The 27,139-nt window shown below is 43.9% G+C and overlaps 1 protein-coding gene across 49 annotated transcripts in view; it reads left to right on the forward strand.

Moving 5' to 3' along the window:
• The window catches only part of PBRM1 (polybromo 1), a 134,873-nt gene that overhangs the window by 15,788 nt on the left and 91,946 nt on the right, over positions 1-27,139 (forward strand). For 48 of the 49 annotated variants that reach the window (XM_008260786.4, XM_051851571.2, XM_002713243.5 and 45 more), the window contains 5 exons: positions 4,654-4,801; positions 13,143-13,286; positions 17,219-17,335; positions 23,205-23,273; positions 26,999-27,097. In XM_008260786.4, coding sequence (XP_008259008.1) covers positions 4,654-4,801; positions 13,143-13,286; positions 17,219-17,335; positions 23,205-23,273; positions 26,999-27,097 — 577 coding nt within the window. Of the gene's footprint in view, positions 1-3,818; positions 3,995-4,653; positions 4,802-13,142; positions 13,287-17,218; positions 17,336-23,204; positions 23,274-26,998; positions 27,098-27,139 lie in introns of those variants that run through there. The other variant, XM_051851569.2, reaches the window with a different exon arrangement.

Consider the following 27,139-nt stretch of genomic DNA (forward strand, 5'->3'; position numbering starts at 1 on the left):
CTACAGATAATCCCCCAAGCCTGAGCGCCTTCTGAAGCCCAGCCTTAGCAAGCAGCAGTGAACTCTAGCCCAGATGGCCCAAAAGACCCACATAGAGAGGGCTATGATATTAAGTCAACAGAACCTTAATGTTCACTCTGAGAAAGTCCCTTGGTGCCACTAACAACATCAGTGTTATACCAGGACAGTGCTGGTTGTTACCTACGGAGACCCTTGTGTTCTTACGCTTTCTCTAAATGGCAGGTGGGATGAATAGTCCTTCCGTCCCCTCATGCTTAATTTTATAATTAAGTACTTGTAGGTAGGGAAAGAAAACTGAGTTGAACCCTGTGGTGTTGGCATGGAATTAATATTGGTGTGGCTATGTTTGTTGTATTACAGTGGGTTAGGCTGCTGGCTTGGGACACCTGCATCCCATGTCAGAGTTCCTGGTTCAAGTCCCAGCTACCCTGTGCTTCTGATCTAGCTTCCAGCTAATGTACCTGGGAGGTATCTATCGTATGATGCTCCAAGTTCTTGGGTTCCTGGCTCCTGGCTTTGGCTTGGCCTATCCCTGGCTGTTGTAGGCATTTGGGGAGTGAAATCAGCAGATGGAAAATCTCTCTCTTGCACATGCACGTGCTCTGTCTCTCCCTCTTTCTCTGTCACTCTACCTTTCCAATAAGTAAGTAAATCTTTAAAACAAAAAAATTGGTGTGAATTCATGATTTTCAATGTATGTAGATAGATGAGCAAATGTATATTTTGTGTATTCACTATCTCTGTCCTTTGAGACAGCTTGTGATTCGCAACATCCAGGAGAAATGAACACATTTAGCACCTAGATCTTGGTTTTTAAATATCATTTCTCATTAAAAGGAACCAGAGTTTCTTGAGAAAAGGTCTGTTTCCAGGGGCACAACAGGGGAAATACAAGATGAGCCGGAGCCAGAAACATCTAACGGTGCTGGGAAATAAGCGGATGCTCATAAGGTGTTTGCAGTGTGTCTGAAGGACATGGAATCTACCTTGAAGGATTCCTGTTGGTCAAATTGGAGCGGTTTGAGCATCAAAATAATTATCATACTGATATTTAACTTACTTAGTAAAATAGGGATCTAGGAGTCTATATTAATATAAATAGATGAGGGGCCGGCACTGTGGCACAGCGGCTTAACTCCCTGGCCTGAAGCTCTGGCATCCCATATGGGCTCTGGTTCAAGTCCTGGCTGCTCCGCTTCCAATCCAGTTCTCTGCTGTGGCCTGGGAAAGCAGTAGAAGATGGCTCAAGTCCTTGGGCCCCTGTACCCACGTGGGAGACCCAAAAGAAGCTCCTGGCTCCTGGCTTCTCATTGGCGCAGCTCTGGCAGTTGTGGCCAATTGGGAAGTGAACCATCGGATGGAAGACCCCTCTCTCTCTTAGTCTCTCTCTCTCTGCCTCTCCTCTATCTGTGTAACTCCGACTTTCAAACAAATAAATAATAAAAATAAAAAATAAATAAATAGATGAATAAGTGAAAGTGAAACTTAGTTGAGAACCTATAAACACCATCATAATCTAGTGATCAAAGTTAGTATAACTAAATGTGATCCTGCACTAGATTCTTTTACCATTTTTTTTAAAGATTTATTTATTTATTTGAAATTTGAAAGATTTATTTATTTCCATCTGCTGGTTCACTCCCCAAGTGTGAACCAGCAGTGGCCAGAGCTGGGCCAATCTGAATCAGGAGCCAGGAGCTTCCTCCAGGTCTCCAACATGGATACAGAACGTGGGCCATCTTCTACTGCTTTCTTGCCTAGGCCATAGCAGAGAACTGGATTGGAAGTGGAGCAGCTAGGACTCAAATCGGTGCCCAAATGGGATGCCAGCATTGCAGGCAGTGGCTTTACCTGCTACACCACAGCACAGGCCCCGATTCTTTTACTGTTAATGACAGTTTTGAAATAACTGCTAAAATAATAATGGGCAGGAGAAAGAATTTAGCTTACTGGTCAGGAGAGCTGTACATGACATAAAGTACCTAAATTTGATTCCCAGCTCTGGTTCCTGACTCTAGCTTCCTGCCAGTGTACAACCTGGGGAGCAGGAGTGATGATTCACATAATTAGGTTCCCAGCTCTTGGCTTCAGCTCCAGCCCAGCCATTGAGGGCATTTAAGGAGTGAACCAGTGGACAGGAGCTTTCTCTTTCTTTCTGTGCCTTTCTCTGCCTCTTAAATAATTTTTGTAAAAAATATGAATGGGGTCTGAGGTTACACAGTAGTATTGTATCAAAGTTAATTTCTTCAGATTGGCATTTGTCATAATGGTTAAGATTGCACTAGAGATCCCCATGTCCCACATTGAGGTTCCTGGTTTTAGCCTCAGCTGTTCCACTTCTGACCCAGACCTAGATTCCTGCTCATTTGTGCCCTGGCAGGCAGCAGCTGATGACTCAAGTTTTTAGTCTCTGCCATGTACGTGGGAGAACTGGGTTGTTCCCAGTTCCCATCTTGGACCTGGCCCAGCCCTGGCTGTTGTAGGCATTTGGGGAGTGAACGGTGGGTGGAATATCACTCTCTGTTTGTATCTTTGTCACTTTCTTTACCTTTCAAATAAAGTGAAAATAAATAGAAATGTTTTAAAAGTTCATTTCCTGCTTACAAAGATTGAGTGGTGGTCCTTGTTTGTAGGATAAATACATGAACCATTAAGAGTGATGGAACATTGTAACAGAGATGGTTCAGAAGCAATGTATTGTCTTACAATTTTATGTAAGAATGAAAAGTAAAAAATAGTTTAAATATATTATAAAAAATTAGTATTTTATAATATTAAACATACTAAAAAGAATGACTGTACACATCAGCTAAGATTCCATACCAGACAAAAGCCTTGATCATTGTGACGTTGTTTATAAAGAATGACTTACTCTTAGGAATCTAGAATGGAGCTAAATTCTGTTGTCATGAGGCCTGCTTTATGGGTGATGAAAGGATTCACAGAGCAGTCAGATCGGGTGAGCAGAGTTAGATTTATTGAGCATGCTGCAAGGGAGTAGTAACAGGCAAGCAAGACAGCCAGAGGCATATACTTTAATGACAATCTCCTCAGAGTTAGGATGAGTTTTCTTGTGGTCCAATGGGTTTTTCCCATCAGATAATTTACATTTCTGGGTGGAACTGAGGAGTTTCTTACCCATTGAGTGCCCTGTGTGGCCTCCATACCTAGGCCTGTGGGAAAATTGAGGGAAAAAAATCACTCATTATTTTCAGAGGATTTACTTGTCTCATCGAATTCCATTTGAAAACAATGCAGGAAGAATAATAAACATCCATGAGCCTATAAACCCAAAAAATTATCTTGGGAATTTATGAAGTTATTATAATCAAGAAATTCCGGAAAGAAGTTGATTGTCAGTCATCTTTTTTTTTTAAGATTTATTTTATTTATTTGAAAGAGTTACAGAGAGAGGTAGAGACAGAGAGGTCTTCCATCTGCTGGTTCACTCCCCAGATGGCTGCAACAGCCAGAGCTGCCCCGATCTGAAGCCAGGAGCGAGGAGCTTTTTCCGGGTCTCCCATGCGGGTGCAGAGGCCCAAGGATTTGGGCCATCTTCTGCTGCCTTCCCAGGCCAACCGGCGCCCATATGGGATGCCAGCACTTTAGGCCAGGGCTTTAACCCGCTGCACCACAGCGCCGGCCCCTGTCAGTCATCTTTGAAGTCTGCTTTATACCCCTCAGTGACCCTCCTCTCCAAGACAGAACCACAGCCGTAATTTTAGGTTTATAATTCCCTTTTTTAGAAATAGTTTGGTTATGCTAGATCGATTTTCTGTCCTTTCATTTTTTGGTAGGCTCCCTAATGCCAAAGGCCTCATCTTTCTCTTTTGGTAACTTTGGTATTGATGTAAAAGCAACATACTTAATAGAAATTTATTAGTTCTTGGCAAAAAAAGAAAAATTCTGTGGTCACTAACTGAAGAAAGATAATCATGTTGTAAATTTAAGAAGATGCTTTTGAACATGAGAGGTAAGTCATCTTCTTTCTAGAAGGTACTGTTGACGTGCCACTGTCCTAAACCTTATATATTAAGTAACTAAAGACCATTGCAGATATTAGTTTAGTTTTTTTAATATCATTATTGTGTATTTTGAAAAGAGAACACTTATGGATCTTGGTTGTGTTAATTTCATTTAGTTTTTTTTTTTAAGGTTTATTTATTTATTTATTTATTTGAAAGAGTTACACACAGAGAGAGAGAGAGGGAGGGATAGAGAGGGATGTCTTCCATCCTATGGTTCACTTCCCAATTGGCTGCAGCGGCCAGAGCGGTGCCAATCTGCAGCCATGAGCCAGGAGCTTCTTCCGGGTCTCCATGTGGGTGCAGGGGCCCACTTGGATCATCTGCTGCTTTCCCAGGCCATAGCAGAGAGCTGAATCGGAAGTGGAACAGCCAGGTCTCAGACCGGTGCCCATATGTGATGCCAGCACTTCAGGCCAGGGCGTTAACACACTGCGCCACAGAGCTGGCCCCCTCCATTTAGTTCTAGTAATGGGAGTGAATCAGGAGCAAATTGTAGTATTTTAATTGTAGTGTCACACTTGGAATGTTGGACATAACCACAGATAGTTTGAAATTCAACTTCTCATAAGCTTTTGATTAATACCATATTTAAAAAATATAACAGAAATCAGCCGGACTACTATGAAGTGGTTTCTCAGCCCATTGACTTGATGAAAATCCAGCAGAAACTAAAAATGGAAGAGTATGATGATGTTAATTTGCTCACCGCTGACTTTCAGCTGCTTTTCAACAATGCAAAAGCCTATTATAAGGTAAGAAAGCACCAAAGTTTATAACTCTGACTTTTTAATGTTGATCAGTCTGTCAGGTAATTAGTAGTTTCTCTTTATGATTTGAGTCCATATTTTTCTTACTGTAGAATGAACTTCCATATAATTATGAGCTATTTTTGTTCTGTAAGTGTCTGCATCTATCATTTGCCCATTTTTCTCTTGGTCTGTTTGTCATTTTTGTATTTATTCTGGGAACTTTAAAATAGTTCTTTTTTTTCTTTAAGATTTATTTATTTGTTTGAAGGTCAGAGTTACACGGAGAGAGAAGGAGAGGCAGAGAGAGCAAGGTCTTCCAGCCGCTGGTTCACTCCCCAGTTGGCCGCAATGGCAGGAGCTATGCCGATCCAAAGCCAGGAGCCAGGAGCTTGCTCTGGGTCTTCCCATGTGGGTGCAGAGGCCCAAGGATGTGGGCCATCTTCCACCATTTTCCCAGACCATAGCAGAGAGCTGGATCAAAAGTGGAGCAGTCGGGACTAGAACCAGTGCCCATATGGGATGCCAGCACTGCAGGCAGCAGCTTTACCCGCTGTGCCACAGAACTGGCCCTTAAAATAATTCTGATAGTAATCCCTTTTGATTATGTGTTTTACATATCTTTTCCCATTATATGTCTGTCTATTTAGGATCTTTGATGAACAAAAGTATTTTTTATGTTCTTTTTTTTTTTTTTAATTTTTTTTTTAAGATTTACTTATGTGGAAAGCGGAGTTGGGTCCAAAGTTGTGAAATATGAAGGCTAAGCCTCGGCCTTCAGTGCCAGCATCCTATTTAGGTGCCAGTTTGAGTTCTGGCTGCTCCACTTCCTGTCCAGCTCCCTGCTAATGTGCCTGGGAAAGCAATGGAAGATGACCTAAGTACTTGGGCCCCTACACCCATGTGGGAGACCCGGAAGAAGCTCCTGGCTTCAGCTTGGCCCAGCCCTGGTTGTTGTGGCTATTTGGGGAGTGAACCAGTACATGGAAGACCTCTCTTTTTCTCTCCATATCTCTGCCTTTCAAATAAATAAATAAACCTTTAAAAATAGAGAGAAGGCAAGACAGAGAGATCTTCCATCTACTAGTTAACTCCCCAAATGACCGTAGTGGCTGGCATTAGGCCAAGGCCATGAGCCAGGAACTCATCTTGATCTGCTGTGTGGGTGTCACGCACTCAAGTACTTGGGCCATCTGCTGCTGCTTTCCCAGGCACATTAGCAAGAAGCTGGATTGAAAGCAGAGGAGCCAGTGCTCAAAAGTAAAACTGTGCCAGTGTTGAAAGCGGTAGCTTAACCCACTGTGCCCTAATGTGTGTTCCAAGAAGTTTTTTTTTTAAGATTTATTTATTTTTAACTTCAGAGTCAGAGTTACACACACACAGAGAGAGAGAGAGAGAGAGAGAGAGGTGTCTTCCATCCGATGATTCACTTCCCAGTTGGCTGCAACGGCCGGAACTGCGCTGATCTGAAGCCAGGAGCCAGGAGCTTCTTCCGGGTCTCCCATGTGGGTGCAGGGGCCCAAGGACTTGGGCCATCTTCTACTGCTATCCCAGGCCATAGCAGAGAGCTGGATTGGAAGTGAAGCAGTCAGGACTAGAACCTGCGCCCACATGAGATGCTGGCGCTTCAGGCCAGGGCGTTAACCCGCTGCACCACAGCACCGGCCCCCAATAAGTTTTTTTTTTTTTTTTTCTTTTTCTTTTTTTTTTTGGACAGGCAGAGTGGACAGTGAGAGAGAGAGACAGAGAGAAAGGTCTTCCTTTGCCGTTGGTTCACCCTCCAATGGCCGCCGCGGCCAGCGCACTGCGGCCGGCGCACCGCGCTGATCCGGTGGCAGGAGCCAGGAGCCAGGTGCTTTTCCTGGTCTCCCATGGGGTGCAGGGCCCAAGCACCTGGGCCATCCTCCACTGCACTCCCGGGCCACAGCAGAGGGCTGGCCTGGAAGAGGGGCAACCGGGACAGAATCCGGCGCCCCGACCGGGACTAGAACCCGGTGTGCCGGCGCCGCTAGGCGGAGGATTAGCCTAGTGAGCCGCGGCGCCGGCCCCCAATAAGTTTTTAATATAGTCAAATTTATCGTTCTTTAACTTTGTGTTTTATCCTTCTGCGGGTATTCTTTCAGAAATTCTTGTTGTTCAAAGATTGTAAGATATTCTTCTCTTATATCGTCTCTTAAAAGTTATGTAGTTTCGTCTTTCACATATAACCCTTTAGTGAAGTTGAGCTTCATTTTTGTGTCATTTATGAAGGAGGGAAGCTCTTTTTTTCCCCACAGGTATAACTATCATCATTCTTTCTACAGTCATTTGCAGTGTCAGTATTGTCATAATTTTCATGGGCTTCTTTTTTTGAAGATTGATTTATTTGAAAGAGTTACAGAGAGGCAGAGGCAGAGGCAGAGGGTGGGTAGGAGGGAAAATCTTCTGTCCACTCGTTCACTACCCCAGATGGCTGCAATGGCCGGAGCTGTGCCAATCCAAAGCCAGGAGCTTCTTCCCTGTTTCCCTCGTTGGTGCGGGGACCCAAAGACTTGGTTCATCTTCTACTGCTTTCCCAGACCATAGCAGAGAGCTGGATCAGAAATGGAGCAGCCGAGACACAAACTAGCACTCATATGGGATGCCATCACCACAGGCAGCAGCCTTACCTGCTACACCACAGCACTGGCCCCTTCATGTACTTTGGATCTGTTTCTGACCTTTCATTCTGATTCTGCAGGCTGGTTTGTTAGCTATTCCATTCCTTTCTTTATAAGTTTTAAAAAAATATTTATCCATTTGAGAGGCAGAAAGGCAGAGATAGAGGATAGGAACCATCTTCTGGTTCACTCCCCAAGTGCTCCCAACAGCCAGGGCTAGGCTGAGACCAAAGCCAGAAGCCTGGAACTCGGTCCAGGTTTTCCACGTGTGTGGCAGATAACCAATTACTTGAGCCATCACCACCACTTCCAGGTCTGCACTCTAGGAAGCTGGAGTCAGTATACAGAAGCAGGCATCAAACACAAACACTTTGATGTGGAACTTAGGTATCTTTACTAGCATCTTTTTTTTTTTTTTTTTTTAAAGATTTGAAAGGCAGAGGTAAAGAGAGGCAGAGACAGGGAGCAAGGTCTTCTGTCCCCTGGTTCACTGCCCCAAATGGCCACAATACCCGGAGCTGGGCCGATCCAAAGCCAGGTCTCCTATGCGGGTTCAGGGGGCCAAGGACTTGGGCCATCTTCCACTGGTTTCCCAGGCCACAGCAGAGAGCTGAACTGGAAGTGGAGCAGCCGGGACTCGAACCAGCACCCATATGGGATGCCAGCACTGCAGGCGGCTGCTTTACCTGATGCGCCACAGTGTTGGCCCCAATTTTTTTTTTTTTTTTTTTTTTTTTTTTTTTTTTTTGATCTGGTAAAGAAACTTCTTATGAGACTGGTGTTGTGGCACAATGAGTTAAGCCACCGCCTGCAATGCTGGCATCCCATATAAGTTCCAGTTTGAGTACTGGCTGCTCTGATCCAGCTCCCTGCTAATGTGTATGGGAAAGCAGCAGAAGATGGCCCTAGGATTGCTATACCCACATATAAAACCCAAATAGAGTTCCAAGCTCCTGGCATCGGCCTGGCCCAGCCCCAGCCATTGTAACCATTTGAAGAGTGAACCAGTGGATGAAAGATCTCTGTCTGTCTCTTTCATTTTCAGGTGTACACATGGTCACGCTCTTTGTCTCTCTCTAACTTTGCCTTTCTTAACTATACTTAGCTGTTTGTCTTTCCTTAAAATCATTGTAAATGAAGAAACAGAGTAAGTATTGAAGTTTTATTGTAATTGCATTCAGTTTATAGATCATATTGGGAAGAAGTAATATGATAATAACTGTTCCAGTCAGTTAATTTAAGTCTTCTTTACTGTATTTCAGTAAAGATTTCTGCAAAAAGATTCTAGAAATGTTTTGATTTCTTAATACTGTATATATATGTATACTTACTTGAGATATATTTCATGTACCCTATTAAATTACAGATTTAAAGAGTTTTTAGTTATGTGTGAAGTTGTGCAGCTGTCTTTCCAACTCCATAGTATTTTTGTTACCCCTAAACAAAAATAGCCATTAGTAGGAATTTCCTATGCCCCTTCTCCTAACATGTGACAACTACTCTTTCTGTATGGATTTGTCTGTTCAGGGCATTGCATATAAATTGATTCATACAATATATGTTTTTGTGATGACTTCTGTCACTGAATATAATCTCTTCAAGGATCATCCATGTTGTAACATTTTAATTCTTTGTTCCTTTTTATGGCTGAGTAATATTTCGTTGTGTGAATGTATCATATTTTGTTTATGTATTCCTTAGTTGAGGCGCATTTGATGGCTGCTTTGGGCTGTTGTGAGTAATGTGCTGTGAATTCTGTGAATGTGGTGAGCGTGTCATTTGTTGGATATACTGCTCTGCTTGTTACAGTGTCGCTAATTTTTTTGTATCCTTACTGATTTATCAACCTGAACTGTCCAGTTGCTGAATAAGGAGTTTTTATTTTTCAATATTTAGAGATTTATTTATTTGAAAGGCAAAAGAGAGAGGGAGAGAGATTAATTTTGATCTTTTACCCACTGATTGCCCAAATGCACACAACAACCAGGATTAAGCCAGCCTGAGTCAGGAAGCTGAAACTCCATCTTGGTCTCCCACATGGCTGGAAAAGTTACTGAAGATAGTCCAGGTACCTTAGCTGGAAGCTGGATCAGAAGCAGAGCAGCAGGGACTCTAACTGGCACTCCAGCATCTTTGAATGAGGTGTCTTTTAAATGTCTCTGTGATGATGGATTTGTGTATTTCTTCTTGTAATTCTGCTAGTTTTTGCCGTATATATATTGAAACTATACAAATAGGAATATGCAAGGTTGAAATTGCTAGACTGTCCTAGTAAATTTTATTTTTACTATGATGTGTAGCCCTTTCTATCACAGTAATATTTTTAATTGAAATGTATGGTCTGATGTTTGATAGCTATACCAGCTTTGTTTTAGTAATTTCCTATTTTATGTTTTTTCCCTTCTCACACTTTCAGCTTTTTCATATCCTTCTAATGCTGATATATCATGTAAAAAAAATGTGAACTTCTGTTAATCCAGTTGATGATCTTTTCTTTTTTTAAAAAAAAAAGATTTATTTATTTATTTGAGAGGCAGAGTTACAGTGAGAGAAGGAAAAATAGAGAGAGAGATCTTACATAAACTGGTTCACTCTCCAAGTTGCTGCAACAGCCAGGGCTGAGCCAGGCCAAAGCCAAGGATCCAAGAGCTTCTTCCAGGTCTCCCACGTGGATGGCAGGACCCTAAGGAGTTGGGCCTTCTGCTGCTTTCCTGGGCGCATTAGCAGAGAGCTGGATCAGAAGTAGAGCACCTGGGACTCAAACCAATGCCCATATGGGATTCCAGCATTGCAGGTGGTGTCTTAGCCTGCTGTGCCACAGCACCGGCCCTAATCTTTACCTTTTAATTAGAACCTTTCAGTTCTGTATGATGTTGGTAATTACCATTATATCTGAGTATTACTACCATCATATTTCTACTTTCTGTTTACCTAACTTTTTAATTTTTTTCTTCATTGTCTTTTGCTTTCACTTTGATTTTGTTTTCTTGAAAATTAGGAATATGAGACCTATTGATACTCTTTTAGTCTTTTTATTAAAGATTTTATTTATTTAGGAGAGAGTTACAAACAGAGCGAGGGAGAGGCAGAGAGACAGGTCTGCCATCCGCTAGTTCACTTCCCAAATGGCCACAGTGGCTGGAGCTGAGCTGATCCAAAGCCAGGAGCCAGGAGCCCGGAGCTTCTTTTGGGTCTCCTACCAAGGTACAGGAGCCCAAACACTTGAGCTATCTTCTACTGCTTTTCCAGGCCTTACCAGAGAGCTGGATTGGAGGAGGAGCAGCTGGGACATGAACCAGTGCCCATATGGGATTCCAGCACTGCAGCTGGAGGCTTGGCCCACTGTGCCCTAGAACTGACTTCAGGGGCTTTTTTTGTTGATTTATTTGTTTGAAAGAGTTACAGAGAGAGAGAGAGAGACAGAGATCATCCATCTGGCTGTTCACTTCCCAAATGGTTGCGACAGGCCTGGGCTGATCTGAAGCCAGGAGCCAGGATCTTCTTCCGGGTCTCCCACGTGGATGCAGAGGCCCTAGCACTTGGGCAATCTTCTGCTTTCCCAGGCCATCAGCAAGGAGCTGGATTGGAAGTGAAGCACCTGGGATTAAAATTGGTGCCCATATGGGATGCTGGCACTGCAAGTAGATGCTTAACCTATTATGCCACAGCGCCTGCCACAAACCTAAGCAGTTAAGCCATCATCTGCTGCCTCCCGGGTTTAGTGTTGGCAGGAAGCTAGAGTCAGGCATCAGAGCCAGAAGTCAAACCCAGGCACTCCAGTGTAGGAAATGCCTTTCTCTACGTTTTATGAGTGTTTTCACTTCTTAATGGTACCTCTTAAAGGCTTTTTTGGAATTTTGGTTTATTTTTGAAAACATGATGTCCAATGTTGTTTTTACTAGGAAGTTTCAGTCAATAATTAGTATGCTATATGCTTCAGGAACAGAAATCTTCAAATGAAGTATTAAATAGTTTTAAAATCAAAGTAAAGGGCAGTGGGCATCTGGTCTCTCTTTGTCTCTCTGTAATTCTTTGAAATAAATAAAATCTTTTTTAAAAAAATATAACAAGATGCCTCTTGGAACACCTGCGTTGCCTATCAGAGTGCCTGGGTTTGAGTCCTGGCTCCACTTTCTGTTCTACTTTTCTGCTAATGCACACCTTGGGAGACAGCAGGTGAAGGCTTAGGGACTTGGGTCCCTGACGCCTGTTTGGGAGACCCAGATTCAATTTCGGGCTTCTGGCTTTGGTCCATCTCTAGCAATTTGTGTGAATCAATGGGTAAAAAAATCAGTCTCTCCACCCCTGTTTTCTCTCTCCCCCTATCTGTCTGCATTTCAAATAATTTTTTTTAAAAAACTAGATTGTAAAGAAACAAGTAATACTAGAATAGCCATTAGTTTTTTTAAAAGGCTATCTTTTAAATTTATTTGAAAGGCTGAGTGACAGACAGACAGAGAGTCCATCCATTGTTCTACTACCCAAATGCCTCTAACAGCCAGGGCTAGACAAAGGCTGAGGTCAGGAACCAGAAACTCAATCCAGGTTTCCCATGTGAGTGGCAGAGACCTAATTACTTCAGCCATCGCCCTTGTCTCTGGGTCTACCTTAGCTGGAGGCTTGCATCAGAAGCCAGAGGCAGACATCAGACTCTGGTACTCCAGTATGGGATGCCTGTGTCCCACTGTACCACAACATGTGCCCCAGCTTCTGTATTTTTATCAGGTCTTATCTTTTAAATAATCTTTCTTAGGGTTGATGTTTAGTGCAGTGGCCGAAATCACAGCTTGGAATGCCTGGATCGCATGTCTAAGTGCTGGTTTGAGTCTGCGCTAGTCTGCTTCCAATCTAGCTTCCTACTAATACACCTGGGAAGGCAACAAATAGTTGATTGCCCAAGTACTTGGGTACCTCCCAACCATGTGGGAGACCCAGGTGGAGTAATTGGCTTCTGGCTTCAAGTTGGCCAGCCCTGGCTATTGTGGGCATTTGAGGAGTGAACCAGCGCATGGAAGATATGTCTGTCTCTTTGTCTATCTCTCTGCCTTTCAAATAAAGTGAAAATATTTTTTTAATTATCTGTTTCAATATGTTGATCCTTAGTTGTTTTTTTTTTTGTTTTTTTTTTTTTTTTTTAAGATTTATTTATTTTACTTGAAAGAGTTACAGAGAGAGAGAGAGGTCTTCAGTCTACTGGTTCACTCCCCAAATGGCTACAACTTCCGGAGCTTGGCCGATCTGGAGCCAGGAGTTTCTTCTAGGTCTCATACATGGGTGCAGGAGCCCAAGGGCTTGGGCTATCTTCTACTGCTTTCCCAGGCCATAGCAGAAAACTGGATTGGAAGAGGAGCAGCCGGGACATGAACTGGCACCCATTATGAGGTGGCAGCCTTACCCACTACGCCACAGCATTGGCCCCAGTCTTAGTTTTAATTTAGCAAATAATTATCCTCTGCCTCAAGTCTTTCATTATATAATGAGATAAAATATAGATGCTTTGATTTCATAATGCCTTTTAAAACATGTACCTACTTTCTCGGAATAGAGATTGAGGCCCTATGTCTTCTAAAAAGAATTTTAAATTTTGTAATATGTTTTCAAAATTATATCTTAAAATACCAGTCTCTTCTGGGACAGGATACTTTCTAAGTAGTGATTAGTATACTGAAGTGATTTTTTTTTTCCCTTTTCTCTATGCTAATATGCAGCCAGATTCTCCTGAATATAAAGCTGCTTGCAAACTCTGGGATTTGTACCTTCGAACAAGAAATGAGTTTGTTCAGAAAGGAGACGCAGAAGATGAGGACGATGATGAAGATGGGCAGGACAATCAAGGCACCGGAACTGAAGGAGTGAGTGTGTAGCTGTATCAGTGATGAATGGGCTATTGGAAGGTTGACGGGGTCCTTGTCTGTGATTCCCTCTGTGCTGTTGTTGGCAGCTGGGCTTTCTGTGCTGCTGTAATGGCAACTGGGAGGGTAAATGGACATTCAGCCTGAGATCCACTCCAGTTTTAAGAGATCTTACAATGTTGTAGACAATGCATGCCATGACTGGTGGTTTTCATGAAATATTCTTACATCAATGCACATTTTCTGTTCTGTTTTAAGGGCTAGTCCAGTATCTAAATTGAAACATCATATAAGAGTATACAGTGTTGGAGAGTCAACAGATTTACCTTACTTAGGACTGCTTCTGTAGGTTAGACTGGTTAATGTTCTTAGAACTTGTTAGGTATGTTCCCACCTCTGGAATTTTGCAGTTGCTTATCCTAGAAATTAAAAAGATAAGCTTAAAAACAAAGACTTATTTATTTATTTAAAAGGCAGAGTGATAGAAAGGAGAAAATGAGAGAGAAGAGAGATTCCATTCACTGCTTCACTCCCTCAAATGTACCTTACAGCCAGGGCTGGGCCAGACCAAAGCCAGGAGCCAGGAACTGCATCTGGGTCTCCCACATGGGTGGCAGGACCATCATCTATTGTCTTCCAGGCCCATTAGGAGAAAGCTGGATCAAAAGCAGAGTAGCTGGGACTTGAACTAGGTACTCCAGTAAGAGATGTAGACTTCCCAAGTGGCAGCATAGCCCACCATGCCATGGCATCTACCCCAGTAAGCTTATTTTGATGCAGAAAACTTTTGAAGTCCATGTATACAAGGTACCTTCAGAAAGTTCAAGGAAAATGGGTGTTACGAAAAACTGTACTTGGATTTTGAATTTTTTGCTACAGAATTTTTCTTTGAATTCCATTTTTCATGAATGGAAAATTTCTTGAAGTTCCCCTGTAGTTCTTAGTCATCTCATCGATTTCTTTTATGAAATTATACGGTTGAATTAAATAGGTGATTAACAATAGTGATTCACTGCAGTTTTGGATTTTTTTTTTTTTTTTAAGATTTATCTATTCATTTAAAAGGCAGAGTTACAGAGAGGCAGAGGCAGAAGCAGAGAGAGATGTCTTCTGTCCGCTGATTCACTCCCCAAATGGGTGAAGTGGCTGGAGCTGGGCCATTATGAAGCCTGGAGCTTCCTCCAGATCTCCCACACAAGTGCAAGGACCCAAGGACTTGGGCCATCTTCTCCTGCTTTCCCAGACCATAGCAGAGAGCTGGATTGGAAGTGGAGCAGCCAGGACTTGAACCGGCACCCACATGGGATGCCAGTACTACGGGTGGCAGCCTCACCTGCAGTGCCAGCGTTGGTCTATGATAAGTATACAGGAGAAGTAACTTAACCCATGCCTTCTTAGGGCCTTTCCTGCAGAGTCCCCAGCCTTAATATATACCCCTAGAGCTCTAGGCAAAAAAATAAAAATGCCTACATTTAGAATGTGCCTATATCTCTTTCTGTTAGGTCTAACTGACAAGAACTTGAGAGGTTCTTATTCGTTTATATACTTCCCAAGCTTCTTCCTAGCCCTAAGATTCTTGTGAAAAGGGAAAGAATTTATTAGCAAGGCAGAGTGACAGATCTTCCATTTGCTAGTTTACTCCCCAGGTGCCTGCAACAGCTGTGGTTGGGCCAGGGCTAACCCAGGAGCCAGGAACTCTGTCCAGAGGTCTCCAAAGTAGGAGATAGGAACCCGAATACCTGGACTGTCATCTGTTGTCTCCCAGGTGCATTAGCAGGAAGCTGGATTGGAAGCATGGTGTAGCTGGTGCTTGAACCAGGCTCTCTGACATGCTAGCATTCCAAGTACTGTGCCACAACACTTACCCTAAGCTTCTAATTTTTAAATAAAGAATAGTTTCTTGGAGCAGATATTTGGCCATTAAGCTGCCTGCATCTCATATCAGAGTGACTAGGTTTGAATTCCAGCTCCACTGTGGATTCCAGCTTCCTTCTATTACAGATCCTGTGAGGTATCAGGTAATGGCTCAAGTAGTTGGATCCCTGCCACCCTTGTGATACGGATGGAGTTCCTGGCTCTTGGCTTTGCCCTGACCTAGCCCTGGCTATGGTGGGCATTTGACGAGTGAACCAGTGGATGGGATCTCTCTCTCTCTCGTTCTTGCTGTCTCTTTCAGATAATTACATTTTGTCACCTGCAGCAAATTTCCAAAGTAACTGTTTGGGCTCGGAGTAAGGGAGTCATGGCTGCAGAACATGACTGTCCTATTTTTGAAGGTAACTGAGTGGTACCATGTTTTAGCCAGGAAGTAAATGTAAATGACAGGGGCCGGCACTGTGGTGCAGTGGGTTAAACCTCTGCTTGCAGTGCCGGCATGCCATATGGGTTCTGGTTCTAGTCCCAGCTGCTCCACTTCTGATCCAGCTCTCTGCTGTGGCCTGGGAAAGTAGTGGAAGATGGCCCAAGTCCTTGGGCCCCTGCATCCACATGGGAGACCCAGAGGAAGCTCCTGGCTTCGGTGCAGCTCAAGCCGTTGCGACCATTTGGGGACTGAACCAGTGGATGGAAGACCTTCCTCTCTGCCTCTGCCTCTCATTGTCTGTAATTCTACCTCTCAAATAAATAAATGAAATCTCTTTTTTTTTTTTTTTTTTTTGATAGGCAGAGTGGACAGTGAGAGAGAGAGACAGAGAGAAAGGTCTTCCTTTGCTGTTGGTTCACCCTCCAATGGCCGCCGCGGCCGGCGCACCACGCTGATCTGATGCCAGGAGCCAGGAGCCAGGTGCTTTTCCTGGTCTCCCATGGGGTGCAGGGCCCAAGCACCTGGACCATCCTCCACTGCACTCCCTGGCCACAGCAGAGAGCTGGCCTGGAAGAGGGGCAACCGGGACAGAATCCGGCGCCCCGACCGGGACTAGAACCCGGTGTGCCGGCGCCGCAAGGCGGAGGATTAGCCTATTGAGCCGCGGCGCCGGCCTTGAAATCTTTTTTAAAAAATGTAGATGACATAAAAATGGGAATATTAGTTTGCTTTCATCATTGTCATGTTGATTGTCTAAACTTACGTAGTTTGGGCTCTGACCAAATTAATGTCTTATATTTTAAATAATTACTGGCTGTCTTACTATTGCCAAGTAGGCTAAGCCCAAGACATGTTAGTGCCCTCCTCTCCGTGGAGTTCCTTAGGACAAAACTATCAGTGCTTTTAAACCAGAGGGTAATGATTGAGCTTTATTTTATATACGCAAAACATGGACTTGAAGTAACATTTAATATAAATCTTGGCCAAGATATCCCATTGTTCGTTATAGAAACTTGCTTTCAACTCAAACCTTGCTTCTCCCTGAGGCATGTCCTTTTCTGTGTTCTGTTCTAGGTGTAAGCCAGTTAGTCTGAAAAGTAAAAATGGTGTGCATCACTTTGCTTAATCTCTTTTCAACTTTAACTCAAGTTCAGTTGTTAGACCTGACAGAGTACTCCATGATTAAAAGCATGTAGTCCCAACTCTGAAGTCACTGTCCTATCAGAATACCATGACTTTGGTAGAAGCAAATGACAGATGTAGAAGTTGCCAAGTATTACAGTGCTTGTTTTCTCTGGCTCTGTTACTCAAACTCTGAAAAGATACTCATTTCATAATAAGGTGCTTGAACTTTGCCATTACAGTGTTCACTGCAGAACAGAGTTCAGGGATTTAGTTACAGAATTAGTGTAAGCAGCTTCATTCATTCCTTGTAAGCCGTTCTGGGAGTTCAACCACATTGTCCAGCATCAGAACATTTCTCTGTTATTCTTGAACTTTTTACTGCTTTGAAACTTTTGTTTTGAATTAGCTTTTCAATCTTAAAAGTTCCCTAATATTTGCTATGTATTTATTGATTTGTCACAAAGCACTTTTTTCTGTCCCTCTTCCCTCCACCTTCACCCTCTAGTCTTCTCCAAGTTACTTGAAGGAGATCCTGGAACAGCTTCTTGAAGCCATAGTTGTGGCCACAAATCCATCTGGACATCTTATTAGTGAACTTTTTCAGAAACTGCCTTCTAAAGTGGTAAGTGATATGATTGAAGATGGGTGAATTAAATGTTTAATTTTTTTTAAGTACCACAAGCATTTTATTAGTTGTGTGTTATTAGTATATAAAGTAAGTTTAGAAAGATGTTGGCGGCAGCCCAGAGCGCATCCTAGTGGCTTTAAGAATAAGCACAAAGGTTATTTTCTGTCATTTTACTTTACCAGAGGTTAAGGATTTATTTTTTAGAGATTTATTTTTTAAAGATTTATTTATTTATTTGAAAGATGAAAGTCACAGAGAAGGAAAGAGATCTCCTGTCTGCTGGTTCATTCCCTAGATGTCTTAAATGGCCAAGAGCCTCATCTGGGTCTCCCACATGGGTGGCAGGGGCTCAGTTACTTGGGCCATCTTCTGCTGCTTTCCAGGCACAGTGTCATGGAGCTGGAAGAAAAGTAGATCAGCTGTTACTCCCACCAGCGCTCATTTGTGATGGCATCCCAGGTGGTGGCTTAACCTATTGTGCCATGATACTGGCCCCATAAAACCTTTTATTTATAAGACAGGAAACTTTCTCTTTGCTCAGGAGACAGGATAAGAAGTCAGTAAATGAACTCTTCCCTCAGTTCTCCTTGATCTGGTGACAGAAGAGAGAGAGGGGCATGTTAGGTGCTCTCTACCCATAGCTCCCTGCTGTGGCCTGGGAAAGCAGTAGAAGATGGCCTGTGTCCTTGGGCCCTCGCAGTCTCATGGGAGACCCAGACGAAGCTCCTGGCTCCTGGCTTCACATTGGCCCACCTCCGGCCTTTGCAGCGGTCTGGGGAGTGAACCAGCAGATGGAAAACCTTATTCTCTGTCTCTCCCTCTCCCTGTCTTTAACTCTACCTCTCACATAAATAAATAAATCTTCAAAAAAAGAAAGAAAAAATAATGAACTCTACAGATGCTACTCACATCATAACCTCTTCACACTGCAGAAATTTCCATGGCCTCAGCTTTTTTATGTTTCTAAATAACAATATACTTACGAAAATTGTGATCTTTTACTTTTGTATCTACCTTCTTCCCTCCTTCCTGAATTTCTTGGGAATAGGAACTATCCCACTTTGCCTTTGTGTCCCTGTCATGTGGTTAGAATCCAGCATGTCATTGGAGTGAGAAATTGTTTTTGACTAATGGATGCCAGTTATCAATAACTAGTTATTTAATGCTGTTGTCTTGTCTAACATGTAGCACAGTTATGACATTAGAAATAAATGGGCCAGCACTGTGATGTAGCAGGTAAAGCTGCTGCCTGCAGTGCTGGAATCCTATATGGGCACCAGTTTGAGCCCTGGCTGCTCCATTTCCAATCCAGTTCTCTGCTGTGGCCTGGGAAGGCAGTAGAGGGAGACTCAAGGCCTTGGGCCCCTGCACCCACATGGGAGACCTGGAGGAAACTCCTGGCTCCTGGTTTCAGATTGGCCTAGCTCTGGCCGTTGTGGCCATCTAGGGAGTAAACCAGTGGATGGAAGACCTCTCTCTCTTCTCTCTCTGTCTGCCTCTACCTTTCAAATAAATTAATTAAATCTTAAAAAAAAAAAAAAAAAAAGAAATGTGATCATATTACCACTGCTATCCTACAGATGGGTCTGATTATGAAGATTAATGATTATGGGACAGGTGTTTGGCCTGGTGGTTAAGATGCTCACATACTGTATCAGAGTGACGGGCTCAGTACTTACCTCAGGTGCTTGACTCCAGCTTCCTTCTAATGAAGACCCTTTGGAGGTGGCAGTGATGGTTCAAGTAATTGGGTTTTTTGCCACTCAGATGGGAGAACTGGGTTGAGTTCCTGAATCCCGGTTTCTGCCTTTGCCCAGCCCTGGCCTTTCAGGCATTTAAGAAGTAAACTGGCCGGCGCCGCGGCTCACTAGGCTAATCCTCAGCCTTGCGGCGCCGGCACACCGGGTTCTAGTCCCGGTCGGGGCGCCGGTTTCTGTCCCGGTTGCCCCTCTTCCAGGCCAGCTCTCTGCTGTGGCCAGGGAGTGCAGTGGAGGATGACCCAAGTGCTTGGGCCCTGCACCCTATGGGAGACCAGGAGCAGCACCTGGCTCCTGCCATCGGATCAGCGCTGTGCGCCGGCCGCAACACGCCAGCCGCGGCGGCCATTGGAGGGTGAACCAACGGCAAAGGAAGACCTTTCTCCCTGTCTCTCTCTCTCTCACTGTCCACTCTGCCTGTCAAAAAAAAAAAAAAAAAAAAAAAGTAAACTAGCAGGTGGGAACTCTCTCTCTGTCTCTCTGCTTTTCAAATAAAAAAAAAATTTTTTTTTTAAGATTTCATTGTATTTACTTGAAAGACAAAGTCACAGAGAGAGGTAGAGACATGGAGAGAGGGGGAGAGGTCTTGCATCCACTGATTGATTCCCCAAATGGCCACAACGGCTGGAGCTGAACCAATCTGAAGCCAGGAGCTAGGAGCTACTCTGGGTCTCCCACCTGGGTGCAGGGGTCCAAGGACTTGGGCCATCCTCCGCTGCCCTCCCAGGCGCATCAGCAGGGAGCTGGATCGGAGGTAGAGCAGCTAGGACTTGAACTGGTGCCCACAGCGCTGTAGGCTGGGACCCTAACCCACTGTGCCACAGTACAGGCCCCTAAATTTTTTTTTAAAAGATTTATTTACTTACTTGAAAAGCAGAGTTACGGAGAGAGAGAAGGGGAGAGAGAGAGAGAGGTCTTCCATTCACTGGTTTATTCCTTAAATGACCACAACGACTGGGGCTAGGCCAAGCTGAAGCCAGGAGCCAGTAACTTTTTCCAGGTTTCCCACATGGGTGCAGGGACCTAAGCACTTGGGCCATCCTCTGCTGCTTTCCCAGGCATATTAGCAGGGAGCTGAATTAGAAATACAGCAGCCAGGGCCAGCACCGCGGCTCACTAGGCTAATCCTCCGCCTTGCGGTGCCGGCACACCGGGTTCTAGTCCCGGTCAGGGTGCCGGATTCTGTCCCGGTTGCCCCTCTTCCAGGCCAGCTCTCTGCTGTGGCCATGGAGTGCAGTGGAGGATGGCCCAAGTACATGGGCCCTGCACCCCATGGGAGACCAGGATAAGCACCTGGCTCCTGCCATTGGATCAGCGTGGTGCGCCAGCCGCAGCGCGCTGGCCGCAGCGGCCCTTAGAGGGTGAACCAGCGGCAAAGGAAGACCTTTCTCTCTGTCTCTCTCACTGTCCACTCTGCCTGTCAAAAAAATAAAAATAAAAAATACAGCAGCCAGGACTCAAACTGGCCAGTATGGGATGCTGGCTCTGCAGGCCATGGCTTAACCCACTGCACCACAGCACTGACCCCTTGAATTTTTATAAAGGATTGGGGGGAGGCATTTGGTGCATCAGTTAAGACAGCACTTTGGACACCTTCATCTCGTATCAAGTGCTGGTTTGAGTCCCATCTCCTCTGCTTCCATTGTAACTTCCTGCTTAAGAGTGTGGGAAAGCAGTGGATCATGGCCCAGGTGCTTGAGTTCCTGCCAACCATGTGGGAGACGTGGATGGAGATTCTGACTTCTCTCTCTGTTACTCTACCTTTCAAATAAATTAAATACATGAATCTTTTCTATAAATTCTAAGAAAGATCAGTGAAGTCTTTACTCAGAATTTTTATGCCTAGTCTGCAGGAGATAATCAGTAGTTGTCAAACTGCAAAGGATGATTTGGAACAATGAAACCTAAGTATCTAGTTTCCCCCATTTCAGTAGGGCCTTCAGGGACATGCAGCAATGCAGCAGGAGTTGAGGGGGGGAAGCATTTCCCATTAAAACCTCAGAGTGGCCGGCGCCGCAGCTCAGTAGGCTAATACTCCACCTAGCGGCGCTGGCACACCGGGTTCTAGTCCCGGTCGGGGCGCTGGATTCTGTCTCAGTCCAGGCCAGCTCTCTGCTGTGGCCAGGGAGTGCAGTGGAGGATGGCCCAAGTGCTTGGGCCCTGCACCCCATGGGAGACCAGGAGAAGCACCTGGCTCCTGCCTTCGGATCCGTGCGGTGCACCAGCCGCGGCGGCCATTGGAGGGTGAACCAACGGCAAAAGACCTTTCTCTCTGTCTCTCTCTCTCACTGTCCACTCTGCCTGTCAAAAAAAAAAAAAAAAAAAAAACCCTCAGAGTGTGACAGTACAGCAAGGACTGAGACCTGGCAGAGCAGAGCAGTTTTGCTCTTTCATGTATAAATCCGTCCCAGGCAGGCTGGCTGAGTGGAAGGAGTGAATTAGGAATACGTGGGTCAACAGCCTGGATTATTCTGTACCTTCTCCAGAGTGGTCTTACTATAATTATTATTCTTTCAAAAGTAGAGCTGGTGAAGAAAGGGGGCTGCAACAGGGTTTGATCCAAGCCAAGAAGAGTAGCATTATGATAGCAGTCAGATGAGGGATCGGGTGAGATGAAACATCACCAAAGTCATCCCTTGAGTTACATCACTGAGTGAGGGCCGGAGCCTCTTGTGTGCTGTTGTCATTTGGCTTTCTCTAAGATTGCATGAGATTTGCTGGGAGAGCAGTTTTCATGAACTTTTTCTAAGAAGACCAGCTTTTGATTTTTGATTGTCTTCAGTTGTGTCGCTCAAAGAGGAAAGCCTGTTGGGAAGCCTGAGAGAAGGGAATGACTCTAGCCCTTGCAAAAACCTCAAAACATTTTCATCTCCCTGAGATGAGCCAGTATTTGGTAATTCAGAAATTGCTAATAATTTTGCTTTATTTATGGTTTTATTTAAAAGAGACATTTTGAAAAATCTTTTGAGAGAAATAAATAAAAGTATTAAGCATGAAACTAACAAATCTTGCATCTGAGGTCTTAGAGTCTTAGGAAGGAATGTTTATATAAAATATAGTTGTTTAAATTGTAAAAGTAAAAGAGTTTGTAACAAGCCTGTCAACAACAGTTTTCTGCTTTATTTCTAAGCTTGAGACCTTAAATTATATAATTGTATGATTATGTGAATTTGTCTTTTTTTTTTTTTTTTTTTTTTTTTGACAGAGGTAGACAGAGAGACAGGAGAGACAGAGAGAAAGGTCTTCCTTCCATTGGTTCACCCCCCAAATGGCCGCCACGGCTGGCATGCTGTGGCCAGCGTGGGCGTGCTGCGCTGATCCGAAGCCAGGAACCAGGTGCTTCCTCCTGGTCTTCCATGTGGGTGCAGGGCCCAAGCACTTGGGCCATCCTCCACTGCACTCCCGGGCCACAGCAGAGAGCTGGACTGGAAGAGGAGCAACCGGGACAGAGTCCGGCGCCCCGACCGGGACTAGAACCCAGGGTGCCGGTGCCACAGGCGGAGGATTAGCCAAGTGAGCCACGGTGCCGGCCATGAATTTATCATTTTTTAAACATTCATTTACAGTATACTAGCCATATAACAATAACGATCAAATACCAAGTGTAGGCCGGCACCACGGCTCAATAGGCTAATCTTCCACCTGAGGCGCCGGCACACTGGGTTCTAGTCCTGGTCGGGGTGCCAGATTCTGTCCCGGTTGCCCCTCTTCCAGTCCAGCTTTCTGCTGTGGCCCGGGAGTGCATTGGAGGATGGCCCAGGTCCTTGGGCCCTGCACCCACATGGGAGACCAGGAGAAGCACCTGGCTCCTGGCTTCGGATCACCGCGGCGGCCGTTGTGGGGTGAACCAACGGTAAAGGAAGACATTTCTCTCTGTCTCTCTCTCTCTCTCACTGTCCACTCTGCCTGTCAAAAAATACTAAGTGTAAACTCCTGCATTCTGGTGTTATGTTTTATGAAACATAATATGGTATATAGCCATGTCTTCAGCTTTCAGTCTCATAAAGCTGTTCACTGGTTGTTTGAGCAAGAGATTGTCAGTGTCCTGCCACATTTTCTCGTGGGTGCTTTCACATACTGAGCAAAACTGGGTTTTTGTCTTCCAGCAATATCCAGACTATTATGCAATAATTAAGGAGCCTATAGATCTCAAGACCATTGCCCAGAGGATACAGGTATGAAGATGACCACATGTAATCCTATGTAGTCCGTGAAAATTGGCTTATGATCTTTCTTAGAGGCTTTTAGAAAAGACAGAAGCAAATGTCTGTAAAGGCTTATTGGCAAATAATGTAAGCAGATGAAAGAAGTGTTACTGATTGTAGCTTTACATTATGTTTTAGGACAAAAATTTAAAAGCATTGGTTGTAGACATTTCTGATTGTGAAAGGTACATTGGTAATAGAAGCTTTTTTAATTCTTTATTTGCTTCCAAAAGTTTTATGAATCTTAGAATAAAAGGTACCTGTAACAGATATGACAGCCTGAGATCATTGTAAAATGCTTTGTTCTCCTCAGCCTCCTCAGTGTCTCCCTCCCCACTGTATCTCCAGCAGCAGTAGCAGTTAGCAGGCGCATAGAGTTGCTGGTACCCAGCACTGTTCTAAATGCTTTAGCATTTATGGTTATTAGCTAATGCATTTTTACCACTCCATGAGGGAAAAGTTGTTATTCCCATTTTACACATTAGAAAATTGAAACACAGTGTTAAATGACATACCCACATCACCACCTAGTAAGAAAGCTAGGATTTGATTCCAGCAAGACTGGCTCCTGAATCTGTGAGCATAACCACTTTGTCTGCTATCTCTCCACAGAGTAAATGGTCAGCAAACATCAAGTGAGTGAATGACTAGGATTTAAAGTTTGATGATCAGAAGTTAAGTAAAGTGTAGGGAGAAAGCTAAATTATAGCAGAAATCCAGTTTTTAGAGTGATACTGGCGTGGTTCTTTATGCTTCTTACTGGTTATGTCACTTTGAGCAGGTAATTTGCCTGCTTTCTCTGCTGTTATGTTTGGAGTAGTATCACCACTTTGCAGAGTCATAGAGTCAGTTATAATGTGTGGAAAGCATGTTATGTAGCACCTATAATATGAGACCAGGGTAAATGCGAGTCAGTGACCTCCCAGGGTAAGTAGGGTTTACTGCTCCCAGGAGATAGATAAATAGGTAAGGGAATAGTAAATGTCGTGCATAGTCTCATTGAGAACTGAGACTGAATTGCAGTGCCAGAAGAGAGAATCTTCCTTCATTTTCAGCTCCCAGAGAGGAGTAAACAGTAGCAATATAATAATTACTGGTACATTTTCTGAATATATTTTCTTTCTTCTTAAAGAAAAAAAGGTTTATTTATTTATTTTGAAAGTCAGAGTTACAGGGAAAGAGGGGGACACAGAGAAAGAGAGACAGTCAGAGAGCTTCCACCTACTGGTTCACTCCCTAGATGGCCGCAACCATCCGCAGTGGGCCAGGCTGAAGCCAGGAGCCTGGGGTTTCATCCAGGTCTCCCACGTGGGTAGCAGGGACACAAATACTTGGGCCATCTGCTGCTGCTTTTCCCAGTCAATTAGCAGGGAGCTGGATTGGAAGTGGAGTATCCAGGAAACGAACTGGCACCCATATGGGATGCTGGTGTTGCAGGCCATGGCTTTACCTGTTAGAACACAATGCCAGCCCCCATGGATGCATTTTCACAGAATATTAAGATACAGATTCCCTGTTGTGTCATGTGACATTTAAAGCAGCCAAAAATTTAGGCTACTGAGAATGACCCAGATCTAGTAAATCCCTGAAGTGTAATGTTTTCGTAATACTGAGAATCAAATCAGATCTTTAAACAGAACTGCCTCAGCCCCAGTTTTCTCTCTCTGACTTCTCTTACCTTATGTTGTCCTTTCTTCCCTCACGAAGTCCCAGGGATGTTTTGTTTGGTTTGTTTGTTTTTCCATCACCCTGATCAGAATCCTTGTCCTCTAATCTCCAAATTATTGGAATAGTCTTCCTGCCTTTCTGGTGCAAAGCTTTCATCTCGTCCATCCTACACCTTCTTTCCTGACCTTGGCTGCTTTCCTGCCTTTCCACTGCCTAGACTTACGTCACTTGTTTTCTAATGTTGCAGTTCCTTATACCACTCAGCAGTAACTCTGTCTGAAGCAGGACAGAAATTTATGAAAAGGGTATCAGATAGATCAGAATTGTTGGGATGGTACACTTGTTACAGAAACCTGGAGTGGGAAAAGTTTGTTCATTCAAACAGGCACCAGAGACAGTGCAGAAGCGAAAGCAGTTTGTTAACGCCAGCAGGCTCAGTGGGAATCATTTCCTGAGAACTGAGCATCAAAATCAAATTTCTTACAGTATTTATAGGTTCATTAGCATCATAACTTAACCATTACAGCATTGGTGGGCTTAAATCTTAGCTTACTTGATCAGGACCACACTTCAGTGGTCGGTCAGTCAGTCGATTGGTCCGGTAGACTTAAAAGAGATACGTGGGGCAGATTTGTAGGATAGATTTATGCCTGGAGTTACTGAAGGCAGAGCTTAGGACATCTTCCCTCTCTAGACAAGATAACCATGCGCAGCTGCTTCACCAGGTAACTGGGAGCATCTCCCCCCCCCCCCTTTTTTTTTTAAGATTTATTTTATTTATTTGGAAGTCAGGTTTACGCAGAGAGGAGAGGCAGAGAGAGAGAGAGAGAGGTCTTCCATCCTCTGGTTCACTCCCCAATTGGCTGCAGCGGCCAGAGGGGAGCAGCCACTTTGCAAGGTTAGTGTCAGGAGTCCACTTTCCTTCCTTTGTCTCTGGTTGCAGCCATATTTCTTTACAGGCTAAGGAACTATTCTTTGGAAATTGGGCAGAACTCTGAGACATCAAGGCATTAGCTGTAGCTGTTACTGTCCTTTTCCCCTGTGGGCCCTGTGGGCCCTGAAAGCTTGCTGTTCCACTGCCAGACTTTTTTCCTCTGCAGAAGTCAGGAATGAATTGCTGTCAGTCCCTGGCAGTTGTCTTAGTCTCAAGTGCCCAGAGCATGAACTTGCTGATGTGTGATTGTTTCCCTTTCCCCTGGCTGGTTTGCCAGCAGCCTTCTCTCATTGACTTTCTCATTGGAGGTAGGATTTTCCCTGTCACCTGTGCCTAGCATTCACTCCAAATCAGGACGCTCAGGTGCTGGGTGGTCCCACTTAACAAGTAACCCATTACTCTCCTTTGCCTGGCTCCCTGGATCCTGCCTCCCTTGTCCTTCCTCTGTCTTTGCAACTTATGCTTATGGTTCTACAATTCCCCCACCCTCCACTTCACTCATTTTGGTTTCTTCAGTCTCACTTGAGCATGTCTTCTTCATTGTGTACTTTTTATCATTCGTCATGTGTATCTTTTCCCAAGAGTGTCTCCCTCCTTCATTGCCTTTTAAATTGAGGAAAGTAGGAATACCCCTGGGTTATTTTGGACTGAATGAGCTTTAGGATGTGACAGCTCACAATAGGTAGTTACAAAATGGTAGCCTCTGTTCTTGACTGGTCCGGATAATTAGAAGGAGTTTTACTTCCCACTCTAAAGCACACCTTAATGATTTAGTATTATAAAGCACTTAGAACAATTCTTGGCACATCATAAGCACTTTGTGTTTGCTAAATAAAACTTTTTTACCTTGTTGGATTTTTAAAAACTTCATTTTTAATGAAAATATTATGTATAGCAACAAATTATTTGTAAATGAGTAGTAGTAACAGTCTGCAAAAGCGAAATGACTTGATGACATAGTTTATGTAATTACTTTCCAGAATCTTGGAATATGTTGACAACTTAAAAATACGTGGAGTTCTTTTTTTTTTGCAGAGGTTATACTGATTAACTCTTACTAAGAGGGATTGCTGTATTTTGTTGTTTGCTATAGAATGGAAGCTACAAAAGTATTCATGCAATGGCCAAAGATATAGATCTCCTAGCAAAAAATGCCAAAACATATAATGAACCTGGTTCTCAAGTATTCAAGGTTAGTTTTTTGATGCCATTTTTATATCTGTATATTCTAATT

The sequence above is a fragment of the Oryctolagus cuniculus genome, chromosome 10 (genome assembly GCF_964237555.1).
Source record: "Oryctolagus cuniculus chromosome 10, mOryCun1.1, whole genome shotgun sequence".
In the NCBI taxonomy this organism is placed as follows: domain Eukaryota; kingdom Metazoa; phylum Chordata; class Mammalia; order Lagomorpha; family Leporidae; genus Oryctolagus; species Oryctolagus cuniculus.